The sequence below is a fragment of the Triturus cristatus genome, chromosome 9 (genome assembly GCF_964204655.1).
Source record: "Triturus cristatus chromosome 9, aTriCri1.1, whole genome shotgun sequence".
Taxonomy (NCBI): Eukaryota; Metazoa; Chordata; class Amphibia; order Caudata; family Salamandridae; genus Triturus; species Triturus cristatus.
In genome coordinates, this window is record NC_140592.1 from 859,110,983 (window position 1) to 859,133,456 (window position 22,474).

Sequence of the window (22,474 nt, forward strand, 5' to 3'; positions counted from 1 at the left end):
GCTGACATTCTCCTTGCATGCAAAAGATCTCGTCTGACAGCCTTTTTTTCACTAATGAAGGAGCTTTGTGAAATCTCCACTAATGAAGATCCTCCAGCACAATTAAAATCACAACCAGTAGCTGTGAAGGGAAACACAAAACAAAAGGCATTACTAAACACTTTAACGTACAAGATATATGTGCACGCAAAATATGTTTTATAATATTCGCTTGTAAGCAGAGAACAGTTCGATTTATACCATGGACACTTCTCAGCCAACACCAGACACAGAAGATTACCTTTTGTTACCACGGCTGCCATCTGGACGGCGAAATGTCCAGATTTCTTAAATCGAGAGAAATTCGAAGTTTATGCAGCTGATCAAAATATGGAAACAACCGTTTGTTCCATAAGAGAAAGCATTATTTCCAGTTTGGCATTTTGGCAGTGCCCATGCTACACAGAACGCTTTCTTTGTTGTAGTTGTTCTTTAACCGCTGCTTAGCTTGAATGTTATCCAATTAAAGAAACCACGTGTAGAGTTTAAAGGGTTGGGACGGGAGGTGCCTCATGTCTCCTGTTACGCTGCAAAAGAACATGAATTGGGCTGCTGCTTGCACCAGCAGCAAAGGCTAGATAGAACGTCTGTTCTGTTGCCATAATGCATACTAAGCACGGTTTCGCTTTTGTGCTTCAGATTAGCCATGCCAGGCAAGTAGAACATTATACCGGCACCAGGAAGGAGAGGAGGGTTAAGTAATGGAACAATTCACACTTTGCCTGTTGAAGAACCTGTTTTTATTATTATCGCGTTTCCACTGACGTGGTTTCATTTTATCTACTTTTCACGTCCAATCTTTTCTAGACTGCTGTAGTTACTTACCAAATTTAAACACGCATTGACCTAGCCAATAGGTGTCGCTTTTGGGATCTTATAAGTGTTTAGCCATGCAACACTTGATGTTGTTGCACAAAGGATATTGTGCTGGATAACTAAACACTTATAAGGTCCCAAAAGCAAGACCTATTGGATATGCCAATGCTTGTTTTGGAATGATGCAGCCCTCATCTGAACTAGGTATGCAAAATCCTTGCCTAATTCCAGTGGATTATGTGCCAAAATAAAGGACCTCTGCTGGAAATCTATTGTTAAAGCTAAGTAACTTTCTTTTCTCTTTCCTACTGGTGGTTAAAAAAAACAAGTGAGAATGGAATATATGGAAAGATGTGGTATGTTTTATTTTTAGAGCACTCTAAAATGCTTCTTAATTTAATCTTGGGTTTGAATTTTACTGACTGTAAAATGTTTAGTCCGGTCGATCTGTAGAAGCCGAGAAGTCTTCTGATCCACGTCATGAAGATGATGTAAAAGTGCAATGGCTGCCAACAATGAATAAAGGGCCAGGGAGGCCTAAAGGTTGTAAAAGATCTGAGAAACCAAGTAAACATGAAAGACCAAAACCAAGAAGACATTCCAGATGTCCTCAACATACAAAGTCACTTGCCCGTGCAAGAGCAGAGAATCCTATTTTGCACAGAAAATCCAGATTAAAAGAGGTATGCACTCTGTAAACTTGGCATGCATACATAATGCCTGTTGTATAGTGATATACTCTTGTAATTTTGTTGGTCGTAATTTTGTTGGTCGCAAACTGTACCAGTAAATCAATTTTATATATATATCTACATTGTATTCTTATGGCTGGTAACTCTCACTCCTATGTGTTAAAAAAACTTAATGTGGGGTCCATTTTTATTGTTCTCTGTGACATGGGCAAAGATGCACGCTCTCATGTCACTTCACAAGTTGCCAAAAGATAATGTAAGATTTGAAAATGTTTTTAGCTCTTTGTATAGAACACAATGCAAACTGCAAACATCTAGTGATCTTTGAAATTGGTGGAGCATAATACTTGGCTAGAATTTCAGCAAGTGAGCCTGACGACTTCTCTTTGGGTTTGAGAAGAGAGTTCTCCACTGACAAGATTTTGAAAGAAATGGGGTTAAAATAGTGCATATTTAAAGCAGATTTTTCACATACATTTGCTCAAACGCATAGGCATATAAAGAGCAATAATTGAATATTGGGAGTCACTTTATGATATCAAACCACTGAAACCTAACACGCCCATTTAAAAAAAATATATATACTTTGCGCACAATCAAGTGTGTTAAAAAAAAAAACGCCCTTTGTGTCCGGGACAGTACATGGCTATTGCTGCCCCCTATAATACTTGGGTGCGTTTTCTTTTGCCAAACATTACATACAATATCCAACATTGTGCACTTATGCTGTCCATATACTGTGGACAACCCTTCTGTTTAGTGGTTTCCAGTATTATGGCAAGTATTTTGTAATGGTTTTATCCCTCCCAGACATAATGGTTTTCCTCCCATATGGCCAACAACTACATACAATTAGTCTGCACCAAACGTTTGCCATTGTTTGCCAACATACCTAGAATTGCATCAAGTATGTCAGTGCCAGCATTTTTCCATGCATGCCCAATGTGTCTTGAATTTCTTCCAGTATTTAAGTGCCATCACTTTGCTATGGTTTCCTATATGCCAAGCTTTACCTCTAGTATGTCAGTACAAAGTATTACCTCCAGTATGCCAACATTTTGCAATTGGTGTCAGTGTAAGCCAAGAATTGCCTACAGTATGCAGGGAGTACTGAAGACTCACAAGTACCACACCACATTCTAACTCACTCATGCCCATTTACATTTACTCACTGATAGTCTTCTTCACCCTCACTTGCACTCACTCTAATTCTCGCTTATTCACACTCCGTCTCATTAATTCACTGATTCTCATTCATACTTGCACTCACATTTACTATTTCTTAATTTCTCTTCCCGACTCCGTTGAACTCATTCTTACTCATTTTCAATTATTCTCACTTATTCTCTCACTCATTCTCGCTCAGTTATACTCCGTAATTCTGTCAATCACTTTCATTCTTGGTCACACTGTCAGGCTTTTCCTTATTCATTCTCACTAACTCTCTTGCAGGCATTTACTCTTACTCATTCTCACTTGCACTCAGTCACTCATTCATTCTCAATCTGTCACTTTCAGTACTCTTATTCATTCTCACTCATGCGTTTACTTTCCCACTCACTCTCTCACCTTGTCGCTCACACACATTCACTCATAGACACACCCACACATTCTCACACTTCTCGACACTCAACCTAGTGCATGTAAATAACATTTGATTGCATTTTGTTTAAGTACCTTGGTGCCTGTGCTGGTCACTTTTGAGCAAATACTGCTCCATTTGCACTCAGAGGAGCAGCCACACTGCTCCCTCCCACTTGATTCAACAGGTGAGAATGAAACTGAAATATCAAACCTCAACAGTTGCAGGTACCCCGTGTCAGTCTCTTACTTTACACCCCACCTTTTACTAACTCTATGACAAGTTTGGAAAGGGTGGAGGGACAGATGTGTACCCCCGGACCATGCAGAGATTAGGCCTACAGCACCCGAGGCTACCTCTACCAAGGACGCTTCTGCATATCAGAGATGTGGAGGCACTGATGAGTGCCCGACCGCTGAGGCCAGTGGCTCTACCAGCTATGGACAATGGCTCTGATAGCTGTTGCAGGCACCTTCGCGTGCCTATGCCTACCATCAAACAATGTCAATGGCTGCCTCAGGCTGCTTCTGAACTTAAGGGTCAGCATTTTTTCTTATACCAAAAGAGAATAGGTTATTATTCACTTTTGGTATAGTAATAATGGACCAGAAAACACAGTGTGCGTAGCCCTGAAGCCCTCGTAAAGGCGAGTAGCCACTTATTTTTGTCACTTAAGTCTTTATTTCTACCCATTATAACTAAGCATTAGATTGAATGGTTGTGTTTTAACCTTCAAAAATTCAAACTTACTCCTTACAGGCCACATGTAGGAGTTTACATTATGTGCATAATGGATCTGTTTCACCAATATTATCGGTGTGCCTCTCTGATTTTCACAAGATCCCATGCAAAAAAGAATAATCCACTGAAACATCTTACATAAAATACAAATCTGACGTTTTAAATGGAATTCTGTACAACATTGTGTCACGGCAGACTTTGATTTGTTGTTGGAGCGAGAATGCATCTGCTGCCCCACCCATTTTGGCCAATTCAGGTTGAAAATCTGTTTAAGGGATGTGTGTGCAACTTGGAGGCCAGGATACTCTTTCTAAAGAGGGGTATCTGGGAAGTAAGAAACCATGTATGGCAGGTTACAACACATTACAGCAGTTTGTTCTGCTGTCTCCCTCTTCAGCTCTCCTCTATTCCAAAAGCAAGAGCACTACTATACAGGGACATATTGATATTTTTCAGGCTCGTCACTTCTTAGCATGTCGCGGTCTGTGAAACCCTAAAAATGTGATAACTTCTATGCTCTTCATCTCACGGTGGTGATGATTCTGGTACAATAAAAATGTCAGCGTATGTATTTTATAAACACTAGAAAGCTCAAAATGTGTGAACCTTGATAACCACTGGAAAATACTCACTGTAATTCACTAAAAATAAATGCTGAAAATCCTCTGTATAGTGCATTTGTGTTATTGCATGTACCTTCGCGCATTCAGAATCTATTTCTCTATATGGTTCTTGGATTTGTGTAGGCTAAAATGGTGAGACTACTATATAAGAAGCCTATGGCTCTTGTAATAGTAACTGAATATCCCTGCCTTTACAGTGATCCACTGTCATTTCTGCTATATGTTCCTATGTCCGAGTCCTGAGGGGACAGACCCAGTTTGTTATGATGTAGAATCGGTAAGAGGGGGAAAATACCTTTTCTTTTATGTGACTGAAATGTTGTTATATGTAGGAGACAGCTGGAAATGTACAGACAATGTGGTATAGATGCTGGACTGAAGATTAATCGAAGTACATTGGCTTTGTTACCAGGTCATAAGAAGGTGTGGTTGTGACCCCACAGGAGAACCAGCTGGAAATGGCGAGGGAAAGATTTATTTCATCATGGTAGTGAAGTAATAAGGAGTAAATCGGCCTGTTTTGGAGAGGGTCAAGCCCTGAAAAAGTCCAGCATTCTTGCTGCTGAGAATGGTGGTTTTCAGTTGATATTGCTGCAGTCCTCTGTGTGGCTCAGAATTCGGTATTAAGTATTCCAAGGGAAAACTGTGGAAAACTAGAGGGCGTGTTAAAGGGGCTTCTTTGGAAAAAATAATCCTTTTAGAATAGTCTGGAAGGTCCTTTATAGGAGCTTGTTCATTGGAGGTATGGATTTTCTGAACACAGAGAAAACTGTACAAGGGCCTGTCAGCTAACCATGAATAATGACCGGTTATTATTGTCTCTCAAGGAGCCTCATACAAGCTTAGAAAGTAATATTACCATGACATACTCTGTTTTCTCAGTCTATAATGTGGATGAGCTATGTTGCTCTCCTGGGACCATAGGGGCTCACATGCCTCCACATCAGCCAGCCAACGTTGTCGCTTCCTGACCTGGACACCTCGGGCCGGCACTCCAGCAGCGCCCCGACACAAGCGCTGTAGGCCCCGCGGTCTGGTGCCCTCGTGGCCAACCGCGGGCTAAATTAGTAGACGCGGCCGGCCGCCGCTCCTTCCCGCTGCCTCACTCCTGCCGGCCACCGCCGTCACTCCGCGGCGCAGTGTCTCCGCCAATCTGCACACCGCTGCGCCGGTGGGGGGGCTCACGGGCTCCGCCCCCGGCCGATGCTTGAGAGGGAGCCCAGCCAGGAGAAGTGCCAGGATAACTGCACCTTTCTCCCGGAGCTTCACTCGGTAGCGGCCATCATGTCCGTGCGCCAAGCCACGCCCCCAACATTCTGTGGTTCTCTATGGTGAATCTTCTGGTATTGCAGAAGTGGAATTGAGCTCTTATGTATTTGAGTCAGATAATGAGAATAGAGATATGATGCAGAGATCCGAACAATTAGAGAGCAGTCGAAGCTGAGAAGCTGGGGTTTTAACAGACCCTTTATGGTCCCATGTTATCGAAACATCAGCTTTTACCAGAGTTCTCCCCGGCAGCACATGTTGCTGAATATGTACAAACATGGTTGAGGAAACAAATTCATAAAGATGTATGGCTAGGCCCGAGATCGGAATGTCTGAGGCCATGACTCTTGGTTTTGATGCTAAGATTCTGGCATTTGTTAGCAGAGGGGATGAGATCCCAGGAACCGACTGAATAAAGGCCTGAAAATGTGCTCATTGGACCATTGACAAAGATCTTTGATATGGCTGAGGAGGCTTATGTTAGTAAAGAAACGTTAGATGTGGAGGAATTAAGACAATGGATTTAGAGGACAGTTTGTTTGTTAGGAAATGCAAATACGACTATATTGAACGTAGAAAAAGTATTTTACTTAAAATAGACCCGAAATGGGTGAAATTAACCAAAACTGAGGCGGGGCAAGCTGCAAATGGCTTATTATTTTGAGGTGAAATTATAAAGGAAATGTTGAAGTATGTAGGGCCTTTAGTTCCCTGCAAAGATCTCAATGTGCGATCAAGAAAGTCTTTGACATGTGTTTTTAGTTGGGCCGGGCGAACAAGAGGCTGGTTCCCCGGCCATGGTCAGGGCTTCACAGGAGCTTTGTTTTCACAAGGTCTTCGGCCCAATCAGTATCAGACCTCATATCAGGCAGGGAGATTTTATCCCCAGAAACCAAGATCAAGAGGGAGAGGAAATCGTGGAGACCGTAGTTCCCAGGGATCATGTAAGAACAGACACTTTTATTACCCCATCAGAATTGGGCAGCAAACTTGCTCAATTTTCAGTAATTGGACTCTGGTACCGGGGATCCTTGGCACTGGAAACGGTGCATGGTTATCACATAGATTTTATGAAAGGACCCGTACAGTTCCATCTCCCAGAAATTATAAGGTTCAGGAATTGGTGGTGAAGGGAGCAATTGTGGAAGTTAAAGAAGGGTTAAAAGGATTTGTAAGCAGTATATTTCTGGTTGAGGAAAATTACAAGGGTACGAGACCAGTGATAAATCTGAAAACCCTCAACGATTGGGTGGAATACCACCATTTCAAGATAGAAGGCATGCACTTATTGACAGACATATTGCAGACTGGGAATTGGTTGACTTGGTTGACTTTGAAAGATGCCTATTTGACAATTCTGATATGGGAACCCCATCAAGGATTTTTAAAGTTCAGGTGGGGTGGAGGAATGTGGAAGTTTCTTTGCCAGCCATTCGGTCTGTTTTCTGCCCGTGGTGTTTCTCAGAGGTACTACGGTCGGTAGCAGTGTTTCTTAGGAAATGTGGTGTAAGTCTAATGATTTATCTAGACGACATACTGTATGTGGATCAGGAGCTGTCAAAGATAGTGGAATGCAAAAATATGACCGTGTCCTTGCTAGAAGATCTGGTGTTTGTTGTGAACAGAGTTAATGTTGTTGGCTGGCCCTGTGAGTGGTCATAAAGTGTGCTGCAGATTAATGTGTTATCTAGAACAGCAAGAAACAGCTGAAATGTGACATATAAAAAACATAAACCGTGAATAAAAGAACTACAACTGGTGGCTCATAGTCCATGTGAACTCTTCCCCGGGACTGGCCCTACAATGACTAAATATGACAATTTATCTGAGAATATGAGCGCTGAAAAGATTTACTGATAGATCCAACAGCAGAAATGTGGCCAGTTCCTATCGTCCTCTCTAGAAGGCATTGGTTCTAATTCCGGCTTCCCACATGGCGTGATCTTGGGCAGAAAAAGTTACCCGGTGAGGAAATCAACTTCCTTATTTGCAAAAGCAGAGAGTGCTGGCAAACAGGCTCATCTTTGAATATTCCTCGCAATGTTAACCTTGTATGTTTAAAAATGTTTGAGGGGTTTTTTCTGTTAACATGGCAAGAAATATGACTTCTTGGATACCTCTGCAAGGATAAGTCTGTGCTTACGTGCAGAACTACATTTCATACATACATTTCATTCTCCCCGTTCCACCGCAGCTTGTGCTGTTTGTAGTGGAGGGAGTTCAATCACGTCCCGTTTTTTCCCCAACTTCCGGTAGCATACGAAGCGGTGACCATCTTGGCTGGGTGTCGGTCTAGTCCTCCCCGCAGTAGTTGCTCAATTGCCTACAAAAGAGGGCATGGCGCCGACGCGCAGCGGAATAGCTGCTTAGTCTGAAGCTGCAGGCCTCTAAGGTGCGCGATTGTTACAGGCGCTAATCTTTTACTCTTTCACTTAACTGGCGTCGCTTTTTAAATTTTTTTATTTTGTGCTTCATTATCTGTTACTTACTTTTAAATACTTTTAAGCACCACTCGCTCTCACCTACCGGCGGTTGTTTTCTCCCCGTTCCATCGCAGCTTGTGTTGTTTGTAGTGGAGGGAGTTCAAACATGTCACGTTTTTTTCCCTGCTTCTGGTGGCATTCGAAGCGGTGACCATCTTGACTGGGTGTCGGTCTAGTCCTCCCCTGAGTAGTTGCTCAATTAACTACAAAAGAGGACATGGCGCCGACGCGCAGCGGATGCGTGCAGCAGGTGTGGCGCGCCTAAGGCAAGCCTGTCTGCGCTCGAAGGGGACCAGGGGCCAGGGCCCTCAGACATTGCTACTCCATCAGCCAACTTATGACTTACCGCACTCCACTGCCCCTGGATTGTACATGACTACATTTTGAGATCAGGAGAAAACAAGCATTTACAATGCAATGGTCTCGGCAATATTATAGGTAGAGCTATTGGTATTGCTCATAATTTTTTTATCATTATTGTATCCCTAAATAAATGGCATTGTCATTTCTATTGGCACTAGCTTTTTTTTGCATATGTGATACCTATTGCATTAGCAGAGAGAGAGAGTGAGGTAGTGAGATAGAGAGAGAGAGAGAGAGAGAGAGAGAGAGAGGTATTGAAATAGAGAGTGAGGTTGCTAGAGAGTGAGGTAGTGAGATAGAGAGTGAGGTAGATAGAGAGTGAGGTAGTGAGATAGAGAGAGTTAGGTAGTGAAAGAGTGAGGTAGTGATGGAGAGTGAGGTAGATAGAGAGTGAGGTAGTGAGATAGAGAGAGTGAGGTAGTGAAAGAGTGAGGTAGTGAGGGAGAGGGATGTTGTGAGGTAGTGATATATAAGCATAGAGTGATGTTGTGACTGGCCTTTCTTGTGATTGGACTCAATCCTATTTCACGTTGGATATTACATTTTACAACTAACCTATTATTCACTATGAATATATGCCAGCTACTAATTGCTCATCTTATCTTTCAGAATGACTTGAGTGTAGTATGAAGCCCACAGATTTTAATATCAGTTCATGAGTACATCTGGAGCGATGAGGCTCAGCAGACAGGGTGTACTGGCTGCCCGTGCATAATATGCGTACACCTGGATGCTGTGCTTTGTAGCCATTGCTGCAACCCCAGTACGCATACTTTTGAAATGTATTACGTGTACCTTTTCATACTGTACAGTGCGGTCATATCGCTATTTAATAAAAGTGTTCTAGTGAAATAAGGCAACTGTGGTCGTATGTAAAACAGAACGATAGATAACACGGGGTTTTGGAAATACACAAACCTCTCCCATCAGTTGTGCTGCCTCTTTTTCAGTGCATTGAAAAATAAAACCAATACAAAGAGAATAGCTGTGGGAAACAAAAAGCAGCGTGCTAACAGTATAATTTGCCACCCTTCCAAATAATCAGTTCTCACCCCCTCCCACTAACCTTTCCCTGTCAGATTGCGTTGTGACGTCCTTTGTTATTGTAGCTCCACCTCACTCCCATTCGCCCAGCATATCCCACGCCGCACCCAAGCACCGACATGCTTATCTGAGTGTTCTGGTGAGACGGGAGCGCAGCAGCAGGCTGCACTTACTCCTGTCTGGGGGAATGAGACTAACATGCACTTACTCCTCTTCGAGGGGGTGAGGCAGACGTGCAGTTACTCTTTGCTGAGGGGATCAAATGTACCAGGAGTGTACTTACTCCTATCTGAGGGGGTAAAACGGGCGTACACTTACCCTTACTTCTCTCTGAGGGGGGATGAGACGGGCATGCACTCCTCTTCAAGGGGGTGGGGGTTAGGCAGACGTGCACTTACTCCTCTCTGAGGGGGTGAGACGGGCGCGCACTTGATTTACTCCTGCCTTCCAGATTTAGCAGGGCATGCGCAGGTTAGGGGCGTATTGTATCCTGGGTATCTTCCCCTCATTTGAATGAATGAATGATTAAACACCAGAGGGAAGCTGTGCTGACTGCCGATGTTGTGTCTGCAGGGTGATAGTTTAAAAGCATTTTTTCCCCAAAGGATAAACTGGTACGTGAAATCCTATCCTGGCGAATCCGGTGCCAATGCTGGGTGCCTGCAAGATCGGCCCGCTATACAAACACACTTCACAAACTGAATGCCACGGACGTGGAGTCATCCACACTGCTGGGGTGGGCACAGTTGGCACGGCGTGGCATCCATCTATTTGTTTATGTGAACATTCCACCGTTATAATGGATTTCCGCAACAGCCAATTGAGTCCAAAGGGTGGGCTCGTCAGCGTCCCTTGATGGTCACCTGTAAAAGGGCACCCCTGGAGTACAGCCCCAGCCCACTGGCACCCAGAACGGTGTTTCACGTGAAGATGAAACGCACATTCCCGAATTTTTTTCTAGAATGACTATATAACACCGTCAACACAGGCTCTGGAAACCTAGCACTAACGTATAATATACAATCTATATTGAACTCCTGCATATTACATTATCCAGAAACTATACAGTGGATCGGGCCTGCGCTTGACACCCTGGGTTGTGCATCCTATATTCCAATAGGATCAAAAGAGCTTCCACCGCATGTGTGATCCACTGCATGTGTGTGTGGCAAATATTGCAGATCACACACTGCGATACAATGCTCACGGTCTGCAGTACGGCTGTGTAGGAGTCTAGAAGCCACGCGCCTCCTATATATGGAACGCTCACAAACTGAAGGACTCATATGCTCTCAATGGTTTCACCGCGTGCCAGTGCCACACCAACTGTCAAAGATTTTTTTTTTAACTCAAATACACAAATAGCACGATATCTCGTGACAAATCTGGACCATCATAACATCACCACAATACACAACATCTTTGCAAAAAAGCCTGCAGGAAGGCTCGGTGAGCTGAGCGCTCCCTGCTGACAAATGCGGTGTTCTGAAGATCAAGAGTTCGAATCTGGGAAGGCAGACTCATCCTTTCAACTTTAAATGTATTGCAATACAGAATAGTGACATCTTTCATTTACAGTGCTTAGAAATGGCACTAGTGCTGCTTGTAGCGCCCTATAAAGCGTTGGCTAGGGCGTCCGACCTCGAATCTGGGTTCGAGTCTTGGCAATGACGCAGAACATCCTGTGATTCTGGGCAAATCACTTAATCTCCCAGAGACAAAAATGAATGTGTCCTCATGTAATGCAACTGGTGCTATGTAAAGCGCTCTGAAACCCGATTCGGGTCAAGTTTGCGCTATATAAAACTATGTACAAAAAATATATCTGAACGTAACACAATAACAGGTAACAGGTAACACATCCAACCAAAAGGCAGCAGTACAAACAGGCAAGAGATGCAGTGTGTGTGTGGACATGTATACGGGAGATCAGGTTGTGTGATCTTGGGCCTTTAACGATTGTGAGCGCTTAGAATTAGACTAAATGCTTGGTTGCCGTTTGTCCAAAACTGGATATTTACAATTACAATATATAATGGGTACCTTCATGCCCACTGACAGTTTTGTGACTGAGAACCCTGGCGTCAGGCCCTGTGTTTTTGAAACAGTAATGGTCTGTGTTTAAAATGGACAGCATTTCAATAGGTGCGCCAATTTAAAGCACTACTGTGGGTACATCCAATAATGCCCAGGTCTAACAAATGAACACAAAAAGAAAAGAAATGTGAGTGAAGGAGATACAGAGAGTTCTTCTCAATTCACCACCAGCACTGCCGTAGTGACCAAAGCAGAGAAGATGGAGGCGTAAGCCGCGGGCAGCTGCAAAAACATAAAAACACGCTATTATTGCGTGTCCGATCACAAGGTTATTTTTTTTATACGTGAAAAATGAATTCTTTCATTTACTTGAAGTGCCAGCTAAGAAGTATGGATTACATGAAATGGAGAGTCATGGTTGATCAATTAAACACACATTTGTCAACGTTACTCATTTAAAAAAGCTCCCCTTTGGAATGAGGTTTGAGGTATTTAATCCTTAAGAAAACATTTTACTGTCAGTTTCCAAAAGTAAGGAATTAAATCCTCCCCTTTCAAAACCTTATCTGCAGCCTCGCACAGAGGCCTTTAATTCTAGTTTTTAGCTTGGCACAGCATGCGGCGAGAAGGGTGCTTGAAAGCAAGGACTGGAGGCGCTGGACACGGGCCTGCGCACCCCCTCCCCGTGAGTGCATTCTTCCGGGGTTGACGTGGGGTCTCACATAGAGTGTTTTTCTAACGTGCGCCTGAGGGTTTCTTGGCACAGTATAACAGATGTTTATTACACCTCAAACGTATTCATTTGATCAGCCTCAGGAGGATGAAAGCCCGAGCGGCCCTGCTGTGACAATGGGGTCACACACAGTCCCAGTGTCCGCTGATCCCATCAGCCCGTTCGGCTGGGGAGGCTTCTCCGGATACATGCAAACAATATATATATATATATATATATTTTCTACTTTATCTCGCTTTGCTCAAGTTGTGGTGAAATAAATGGGGTGCCGAGTAGAAAGCTGCGGGGCTTGGCTATACGACCCATCCTTGGGAGGGCCTTGGGGGTGAAGAGAGCCTTTTGCATTACCTTTCCCCGGAAGGGGGGGGGGGGCATGCCTCGGCCTGTGGGCACACACCTCCCCCATCTGTCATCCTGCCTCCCGGGGCCTCAGCAGCCAGGCCTCTTCACGGGACTTCAAGCTAATCCCGCGGCTCCTGCCTGTGACAGGTCATTGTTAAACACCCCTTCCCATTTCCACCCCCTCCCCATTGTCATGAAGGTGTGACTGCAAGGAAGCCCTCCCCCTCTCAACGCTGCCAGCAGCAGCTCTTGGGAGCCATGTATGCTGTTTTCTGAGGTTTGGAAGAGTTGCCAACTTGACACCATGCCTTGAGACATCGGCTTTCATGTCATTAATCAGTGCATTCTGGGACTTGTAGTATTCCGTTACTTCACTAAAAGCAGCTGGTCAAAGTGATCTGTTAACAGTGATTTGTGAAACGAGAGCACACGACTGACTTTGGTTGCACATCCTGCGTGGGCCTTTGCTAAGTTTCTGGGGCTTGCAAGTGTGTTATGCGGGTACTCAAACACACATGGCAAGTACGGATCGCTTGTGACCTTCCGTGTCTAGTGTGTGTAATGGCGGGGTGTCCCTGGCGCTCATAAGAGCTCACTTTATCAGATCGCAGACTCGACAGGTGAACACCGCTGAGAAGGGCACAGGCTAGGGCAAACCACACAAACACGAGACCTGGACCCAAATCTCTACTTCCCCATCATACTGACCAAACTGTGTGCTCTTGGGCACCTCATCCCCGTTTCTCGTGTCAATTATATGCCAAAGTCAGCAGCTCTTAGAAACAGAACAGAACACACACACACACACACACCGAGCAAGGAAGTGTCACATTTCCATTTATTAAGTGAAGGGGCGATAACTCCCGCCCTCACATCCTTGCATCTAGCGAGTGAGGAAACTCAGCAGACGCGTTTATTCACTCTAGAGACTGGGTGTCGCGGATTTCAATTCTGGCAAAGCAAACTCCGGGTTTCAGTCTCCTGGGACCGCTTTCATTTAGTTGCGATTTTCCTGTGAACGCGCCTGCGGATTAAACGAACTGCAGATTACTCCCCAAAAAGCTTTTAATAGCTCTAAAATTATTGTTTTACGTCATTTGGTAATGCCGGTGTTATAAACTTAAAGAAGACACGGAAACCAGCACTAAATACATAGTATGACAGACAACTACCTCTGCCCTTCCCCGCGCATCCCAAGCGGTAAACATAGCATTTGAAGCGACTTTTACACTCCATTCCGCTCCCTATATCGATTGCTTCCAGTCTACGGTTTTACGTAGCATTCGCTGCTGTGGTTTCTGTTCATGCAGACCAATGTTCATATCGCACTGACGGAGGCTGCTACCCCAACTCGCTCTTTAGTGTCCCTGGTTCCTTTCAGTAATGTCCACTCCTTCCTTGTCTTCCCCCTAAGCCATTAGCAGCCAATTGATGTTTACTAAGGTGCTTAGTGTGCCGCGGCGCGGACGGCACTGGAAGATAGCGGCCGGGCTGAGGGTGGAGCGCAGCCACCGGGATCCTCGGGAGGAGACGGCTGTTGGTCTGTGATGCGCACAGGGCAGCCGGGCATAGAGCAGGCTGCACCTGGGAGCTGTGCACAGGATTCCCGAGCCCGGCGCCGCCGCAACGCACTCGGAGCTTCGCGTGATTGCTCAAAAATGGCGGATGGAAGCTTCGAAACTTTTTCGGATTCGGGGGCGTGTTCCTGCTGTTCAAAAGGGCGTGGCTAAAAAGTGGAAAGAACAGCAAGGAACACGCCCCCGAATCTGAAAAAGACGGAGCCTATTTGGAGGGACGGCTCTCTCCTCCAACGGCTGGCCTCCGTTTAGGAAGCCAGCCAATGGAGGAGAAGCTAAAAGAGAGGCGGGCTAAATAGCCACTCTAGAAAACATTAAATCTCCGACTTCCGGTTCTGCCTTCGGCAGACCGGTAGTCCTCGACCTAAAAATGCTTAGGCTGCGGTTTTGCCTTTAATACAACCCTAGGCAACAAATCTACTTCAGTGGCTGCAAAAAACAAAACATCCCCCAGTAACAATGTTGCTCAAGATAACAAGGGATTCTTCTTAATTAATTGCTGCTCTCTTCCCAAGTACAAAGCTGACATATTCGATCTTCTGGTCAACGAACAACTAGATGTCTCCGTGAGAAACATGGCATGGCTGCATGAGAGCTCCGGCCCGGATGTTGCATCTGCTTTGCTACCCAACTACGCCATAGTTAGAAAAGACAGGAGCTCCAAAATAGGCGGAGGCATAGCCATTATTTTTTAAAAAGACTATCAATGTAAATTTGAAAATTTACCTTTTAAAAATTGTGAGGCAGCACTATTTAAGTTGGCCCTAACCCCGAAGTTCACCTTTTCCGGGACACTTGTGTACCGTCCTCCTGGCCCACCCGTCCCTTGGGCCTCCACGTTCCCTGGTCTGCTAATACCTTTGCTCATGAACACTGCTAATTTTTCCATTCTGGGTGATCTAAATTTGCATCTGGAGCATCTGAAATGTAATATCAGTGCTACTCTTGTTTCTGATCTGGCAGCCTTGAACATTAACTTACATAATTCTGGCCCCACGCACGTGGCAGGCCACCTATTAGATCCTGTCTTTTCCAGTTTATCAGCATTCATTGTATTCCAGCACTCCCTTTATGCTGGTCTGACCACTTTGCCACTGGCTTTCATCTGGAATGCCTTGCTAATTCTGTGAATGCTAAACCTATTTTAAGGAAACCAACAAGAAATTGGAAAAAACTAGACTTGACAGCTTTAAATAAGATTCTGTCCTCAAACACGCCCGTCACTAAACAAATGCTAGGCACTCTCTCTGATACCGTACAAAAGTGGCTCCTTAAAGCAATTGATACCGGTCTTCCTCTTTCCCTAAATAGGGCTAACAATCATCGTCCTCCAGCGCCTTGGTTCACTGATACACTCAAAAAAGAGAAGGCTAAATACAAGGGCCTGTGTCTGGCTGCTGCTTGGCCTTGCTGTCCACCCCTCTTGCCGGTCCTCTGCAGCGGCAGTGCGGCCTCAGCAGATCGCCTGGAGTCGCAACCAATCGGGCTGTACGCCCCATACATCAAAGCCCGCTATGGCACAGATCATGGGCTGTCACCTGGGGAATAGAGTACAACTCGACGACTGGACTCCAAAACTGATTATAAAAGGGCTAAAGAGGAATATCACAATCTTTGCAGATCTGCTCGAGCGGAGCATGTATCCGCAACTATTTTTGGCGCTCTGAGCTGCTCCAAGACACTTTTTAGTGTGGTCAAGGAGCTTTCAGTCTCCAAAACTCAATCCAGACCTCCCTCACTAAACAATCAGCAATGCCAAGATTTGGCTAATTTCTTTCTCCAGAAAGTAGAGAAAATATACTCAGAAATAGTGAGCCTTCAGTGCAATAGTTCCCCTCCACTGCAATAGTTCCCCTCCACTGCAATACTCAAATTCCCTACAGTCCGTATCTATTAGGGCGCCCTGTACACCTAAAAACAAACTAGCTATATCGCCCCTGTTAAACATAGACTCTTTCAAACGCCTTTTAGATAGCGCCCAGTCCAGATCACCCAGGGATCCCCTTGCTGTGTCAGTGCTCAAACAGCTTGAGCCGTCATCTTTGCAAGTAATTCTCATCCAGGTGATACTCATCAATAGTCATAATCTATGAATAATCTCTGCCCACGTGTGGGATCCCGGAGCATATAAAAAATGCATATATATACATATATATGCAAATGTGGAAACATATACATGCAGCCTAAAATGTTTCAAACATGGCAAAAAATGCTGAAAATTACATAAGTTTGCATTGTAGTACCCCTAACCCATAAGGAAACAAGCATTGGCATAGCCAATAGGTCTCGCCTTTGGGACCTTATAAGTATTTAGTTATGCAGCACAATATCCTTGGTGCAACAACATTAACTGTTGCATGGCTAAACACTTATAAGGGCCCAAAGGCGAGCCCTATTGGCTATGCCACTGCTTGATTATTTATTTTATGCAACTAACATCCATTGACAAAGCCAATGGTCATGGCTTTTTGTACGTCTAATGTTCCTGGATGCAATGATAGAAACTCACATCCTGGCACTGTGCATCCATCATGCATGACTCATAACTACTACGTTTTCAAATTGCGTATGTGCAGGGGCATAGTCAACCCCACCCCACCCCTTGCTTTAGGAACTACAGCTAGGGTGAAGTTCTTGATGGGCCTCTTTTGTCCACAACTGGATGGGTAGGGGAATGGGTGGGTAGATGGGTGATGGGTGGATGGAAGGATGGGTGGCTAAGTGAAAGGGGAATGGAGAGAGAAAGGGAGGATGGGTGGATGAGTAAAAGCATGGATGAATGCTTGACAGAATGAATGGGCAAATGGGTGCATGGATGAATGAAAAGAAGAATGTAAAGATGGATGAGTGAAAGAATGCATACATGAGTGAACGGGAGGGTGGAAAGCTAGAAGAAAGGATGGATGAATGAGTGAAAGGGCGAATGGTTTGATGGATGAGTGGATGGATGGGTGGAAGAGTGGATGGATGAGTGAAAGGATGAATTGGGTGGATGTATGATGGATGAATGAGTGAAAGGGTGGATGAAGGGATGGATGTGTGATATGATGGATGGAAGGATAGATGATGGATAGTTTTGCAAATGGTTGAAAAGGTTTGGATAGCGATGGATACACAGATGGTATGAAAGAATGAATGGTGAAAGACTGAATGTAAGAATTTATAGATGACAGAATGTACATTTGAAATGGTGGATATCAGGGGATTGATGGAAGGATTAATGGCTAGATCCTTGGACAAGAGAGCTCTTCTAGGGAGGGTTGTGATGACTTACTTTGCTTTCTTGGTGTCATAAGAGCTTTAGTTCAAAGTGGGAGGTATTTACATTTTCTGGCTACTCCCTTGCCTATGTGTAACTATTCTGTATTTGCTGTGTGCTTATGTGTCTATACATCATGCATATGACATTTTGACTGACACCCAACTGCTACTTGAATGTTACCCTAGTAATTGTAAATGTTTGCATGTTTTTCTTTAGTTGTAAGGTTTTAGGGAGAGCCTCATAGTGCCATGAGCTGTGCTTGAGATGTATATTGTGTTTATAGCAGTAGGCAAGGCGTCAAAAATAAACTATGTAATTGTGTATCGACAGTGCATTCTTTAAGAAAGCTGCAGGGAAAAGCACCTTTGTGACTTCCGTCAGCTTGTGCAACTCTCTGCAAAGTCCCCATAAGCAATGTCTGATTCCATATTTTAAGTTCCACTTGCTGAAACACCCATAATGCTTTCCCTATAGTGGGTTAATCACAGCAATCCTCCTTTTAGTTGACCTACGGGTGCCGCTTTACATCTCACAATGGAACTCAGATATGAGATGCTAGTAATAAAGTCTATCTGAACAGAAGTTTCCTGACCACTTCTCTCACCAAACATGCCTGCTCAGGAACAGGAGTTGTAAGCAAAATATCAGACTGGACAACCCAGTGCAGTAACCATATAAATAGATTATTATCATATGAAATACCACCACAGATCTGCACAGTTGCTCAAAGCTGCACGCATACCGAAAAACAATTGTCTCAAACTAATATAAAACTTATTTTGACTTGTACTTAAGTGGTTGTTTATTTACTAACTTTTATACTATTGTGCAACTTCCTCTGATGTGTCTGTAAAACTTACCTTTTGTCCCCACGTTTTGTCCTGAATTTTGACCCTCTGTCCTGAATTTGTACACTTACCGCCCTAAATTTGCACCAATGCCAGTTGGTCACCCTAGTTTTCATGTGATTAAAAGCTCTGCAGAACACCATTCTCTCCTTTGAGTACAGCAGAATTAAACAAACAGCAGCAGGTTGTGATTGATGAGAAATAATGACGGCTTATTGGTGTGCCAAGAGAACCAGGACTTGGTGTGTGTGTCTGCTAGATGTGTGGGTAGCTGGCTGTGTTTTGCTTTTATGTATGTATGTACGTATGTCTGTAGGTATGTCTGTGGTTACCTACCTCTACGTTGGGTGCACCACCAACCTTGGCACTCTCTGGAGGCCTCATGTGTAAGATGGTAGCCAGTGTGCCAGAGACTGTACTCCAAAAAGACACAAATGTGTACAGTTTGCATGCATCACACATGTTAAAGAATTTCAGTAACTGACTGACTGATTTGGTTTCTTTTTATTGGAGAATCAGAGATTGATTGGCAGGTAGATAGCTACAAGGATGAACTGATGTTGACAACTGCATGAGCGGAGAGGCTGGTGAGACTATAGTCAGTCAAGCAACCATAGAGGAAGATAGAAAGCTAGTGATGTATTTAAGAGAGAGAAGACAGACATAAATATAACGAGATAGGCGAAAGCGGTGTGTAGAGAGAGGGGGAGGAAGAGAAGGAGAAAGACCAGGACCCCAACAGAAGGAGACTAGCATCCACAGACCAAGAGACTTCCAGGCAGAGTGAAAGACAACGACCGAGGGAGCAGCTTCAGAATACTTACAGCGTATACTCCTAGGTCAGTAATGGCCAGATGATTGAACTATCCCACGCCCCACCTCACAGGTAAAGCAAGCTTCAACCTCTGCAAAACAGATCTTTGCACTTTGTGTAGGAGAAATTGCCGGCAAATATATTTAGCAAATCTTTGAATTGCATCAACTCCTGCTCTCTAGCTCCCCCCACCCGACCACTGAAAGCCCCCGGACTTTGACTCAATTACAAAACACGCGCCAAAGATCTGTGCTTAATTCAGAGGTTGCCCTTAGTATTCTGAGTGATGCACTTGGAAGCGAATTGGAAACATCCATAAAAGAAAAACAAGAATTCGTATTGATCCAGCACACATTTTTTCAGCATTTGTGACTAACAGCACATTTAAATGTACATATTGAATTTTACTTACCAAAGCGTATGTGTATTTTGCTTAATGTAGATATTTGCATCGATTGTTAATGTACATTTTATGCTCTTTTTATGCTCATGTGGAGGTGGGGCTTCAAGTGTGGAGGCGAGGATGTGACTGCATTTATAAGTGGTCGTATAGTGTGCACGCAGTATGCACTGAAATTTGCACTTCAGTGATACTGGTGCATGGACCTCAGAGGCTACAGGTTGCTTCGAAGGACAAGGTAATCATTTCCGTTATAAACACACTCTCTACAAATTCAGAAAATAGCTGCGGAGCAGGGCAGGATTGATGTCCTTGTTTATTACTGTGGTGTTTACACGCTACATGTGCCGGGCCTTTGTGAAACAGGGACCGTCATGAATGTAACAAATACGAAGCTTCGGGCCTCGCCTGCTTAAAAAACAAGTACTATTGATTTCCCGGTACGGTTCTAGCAGTGTGATAAGCCTACTAATTGGTGAAAATAAACAGAGGCAGTCAAGACGAAATTAGCAGGGAAGTCCCCACAGCCTCCCGCATGCTACGTTTATTTTTAGCTAATCAACGTGGGTTAATTACCAAAGCGGGCGAGGACACGGCACCAACACAGCTCAAATAACAAGCAGGAGGAGAGTGATTGTGTAAGGACATGGTTTACAGCCGCGGACACAAGAGAACATGAAATGGCGGCATGAGCTGAGAAGAGTGTCTGCCTATTATATTAGTTTATCTGTTTCCGAAAAGTAAACGAAGGGAACTGCTCCAGTGAAACGAGATTCAGGGCCCAACTTTAAAGGGACGAAAGAGCAGCGCCCATAAAGTGGGTGCTCCGGTAGCAACAAAGCACAAGTAGTGCGCAAATACCACAGGAAAAAAAGCATTCACACTGTTCAACAAGAAGGGCTGGGCAAGAAGGGAGGGGGGAATGCCAGCAACAGAGGAGCCCGCGAAAGTGAAAGTGATCGTGATTACGATCGCTAGGGAGGAAAGACACATGGCGTTGCGCGCGTGCACGTTCACGTGCACTGTAGCTTTAGGCCACGGCAGCACTTTGAAAAGCCCAGATATAAAATGTCTCTTCGAGCCTTTGGCTCACGAGACCTAAAAAGGAAGCACTAAACCAATTATCACACAAAAATGCTTTATTGCCATAAAGCAAACTTGTAATTGCAGGCATTTGCCTGTAGGTTGCAGTAGAGTATCAAGAAAACAAAGAAAACTGACACCTTGCCTTTAAGGCATTAGAGTAGGGGGACCGTGCCTTTAAGACATGCAGGAGACCCCTTGCTCCCATGATGCACCTCAGTTCTTTTTGACGGTGCACACACACCTGAGTAGATCTGCAATCAATAAACAATAACTTGAGGAGAATGCTCGTCCGGGGAGGTGGGTGGGTCGCTTATGACTTTGATGAGTATACCCCTGGATGAGAACTAGAATTACAGGTAAGTAACTAATCCTTCTCATCCAGGGGATACTCATCAATAGTCATAATCTATTAATAGAGAAGCAAGCCCATACCCAAAATCTCGCGGACGAGCAACAAAGCATCTAGAACATGCAGTAACATCACATTCGCATAGCAGTTATGCAAACAATATCTTGGCAATGAGAAGTGTGAATAAGTCTGGGGTTCCGAGGATCTTGCGGTTCTGGCGAAGGCATTCTGGAAGTATTGTCTGAGACAGAATATATTAGTGCAAGCGGAGCACATACTGGGATTGTGCAATGTGGAGGCAGATTGGTTCTCGAGGAATTACAGGGATTCAAGCGATCGGACTCTGAACAGGTCAGATTTTCCTTATGATAATGGAGTTTTAGGATCCAAGTTAGGTGGATCTGTTTGGAAACAGGTTGAATGCCCAGATAAGATTATTCAACTGGCGTTCAGACTCTGAGCCTGCTGGAATGCATTCCGACATGGTTTGGAGGGGCCTCAAACCATAAGCTTTTCTTCCCTTTTTAGAGATTACACGTAACTTTGATGGTACACAAGTTGAAGGAGACGGTGGTGTTAATAACTCATTGGAAATCTCAGGTTTGTTATCCAGTACTTCTAGAAATGTCGGTAGATTTTCCAATTCACATAGCAATATCTCAGGAAATGTTTATAGGTCCAACAGAAGAGATGCACACTATGGTAAGGACGAGGCAGCTGAAGCTGGTGGCATGGAGAATTGCTGGTGTGTCTTGGAGGCGCCAGGGCTTTCACAAGGAGCTACTGATATCATTAAGGAGTCCTGAGCACCAGGTAATAGAAAATGTATGAATTGTCATGGTAGAAATGGTTTTGCTGGTGTGTGGAGAGGGATTTTGATTTCATTTTGGTGGATTTTGTAGAAGTAATGAATTATTGATCTGAAAGGTTTGAGAAGGTATTATCCTATAGGACGATTAATGTACATAGATCGGCAATTGCCGCAGGCCATGTTTTGATTAATGGCATTACAGTAGGTCAGGATGATTTGATGAATAGACCGAGGAGTATAAGGATTTCAGCACCACCGGTTTCTAGGTATAGTTTTATTTGGGATGTTACTAATGTACTGAATTAACTGGAGGGATTAGGTGCTAATGAAGTTCTGAGTTTGAAGATGTTATCACAGAAGGTAACAATATTATTATGTCTAATTTTATTTAGGAGGGTATCTGATGTTCGGGTTCTTGATGTTTCAAACAGGAGTTTTTCATCAGAAGCAGTTTGTTTTTATTTAAATAAAAGGACAAAAACCAATTCAGTGTCGATATTTTATCCATTTTTTGATGAGCATGAGAATCTGTGTGTGGGACGTTGTCAGAGTATGAGAGGAGA

General features: G+C 44.1%; 1 protein-coding gene across 3 annotated transcripts in view; it reads left to right on the forward strand.

Annotated features, from left to right (window-relative positions):
• ZNF839 (zinc finger protein 839) overlaps window positions 1–22,474 on the forward strand; it is a 188,160-nt gene that overhangs the window by 59,508 nt on the left and 106,178 nt on the right. For 2 of the 3 annotated variants that reach the window (XM_085626338.1, XM_085626339.1), the window contains exon 3: window positions 1,293–1,538. The exons of the other annotated variant lie outside the window; for it this stretch is intronic. In XM_085626338.1, the coding sequence (XP_085482464.1) occupies window positions 1,293–1,538 (246 nt within the window). The remainder of the gene's footprint in view (window positions 1–1,292; window positions 1,539–22,474) is intronic. 3 annotated transcript variants of the gene reach the window in all.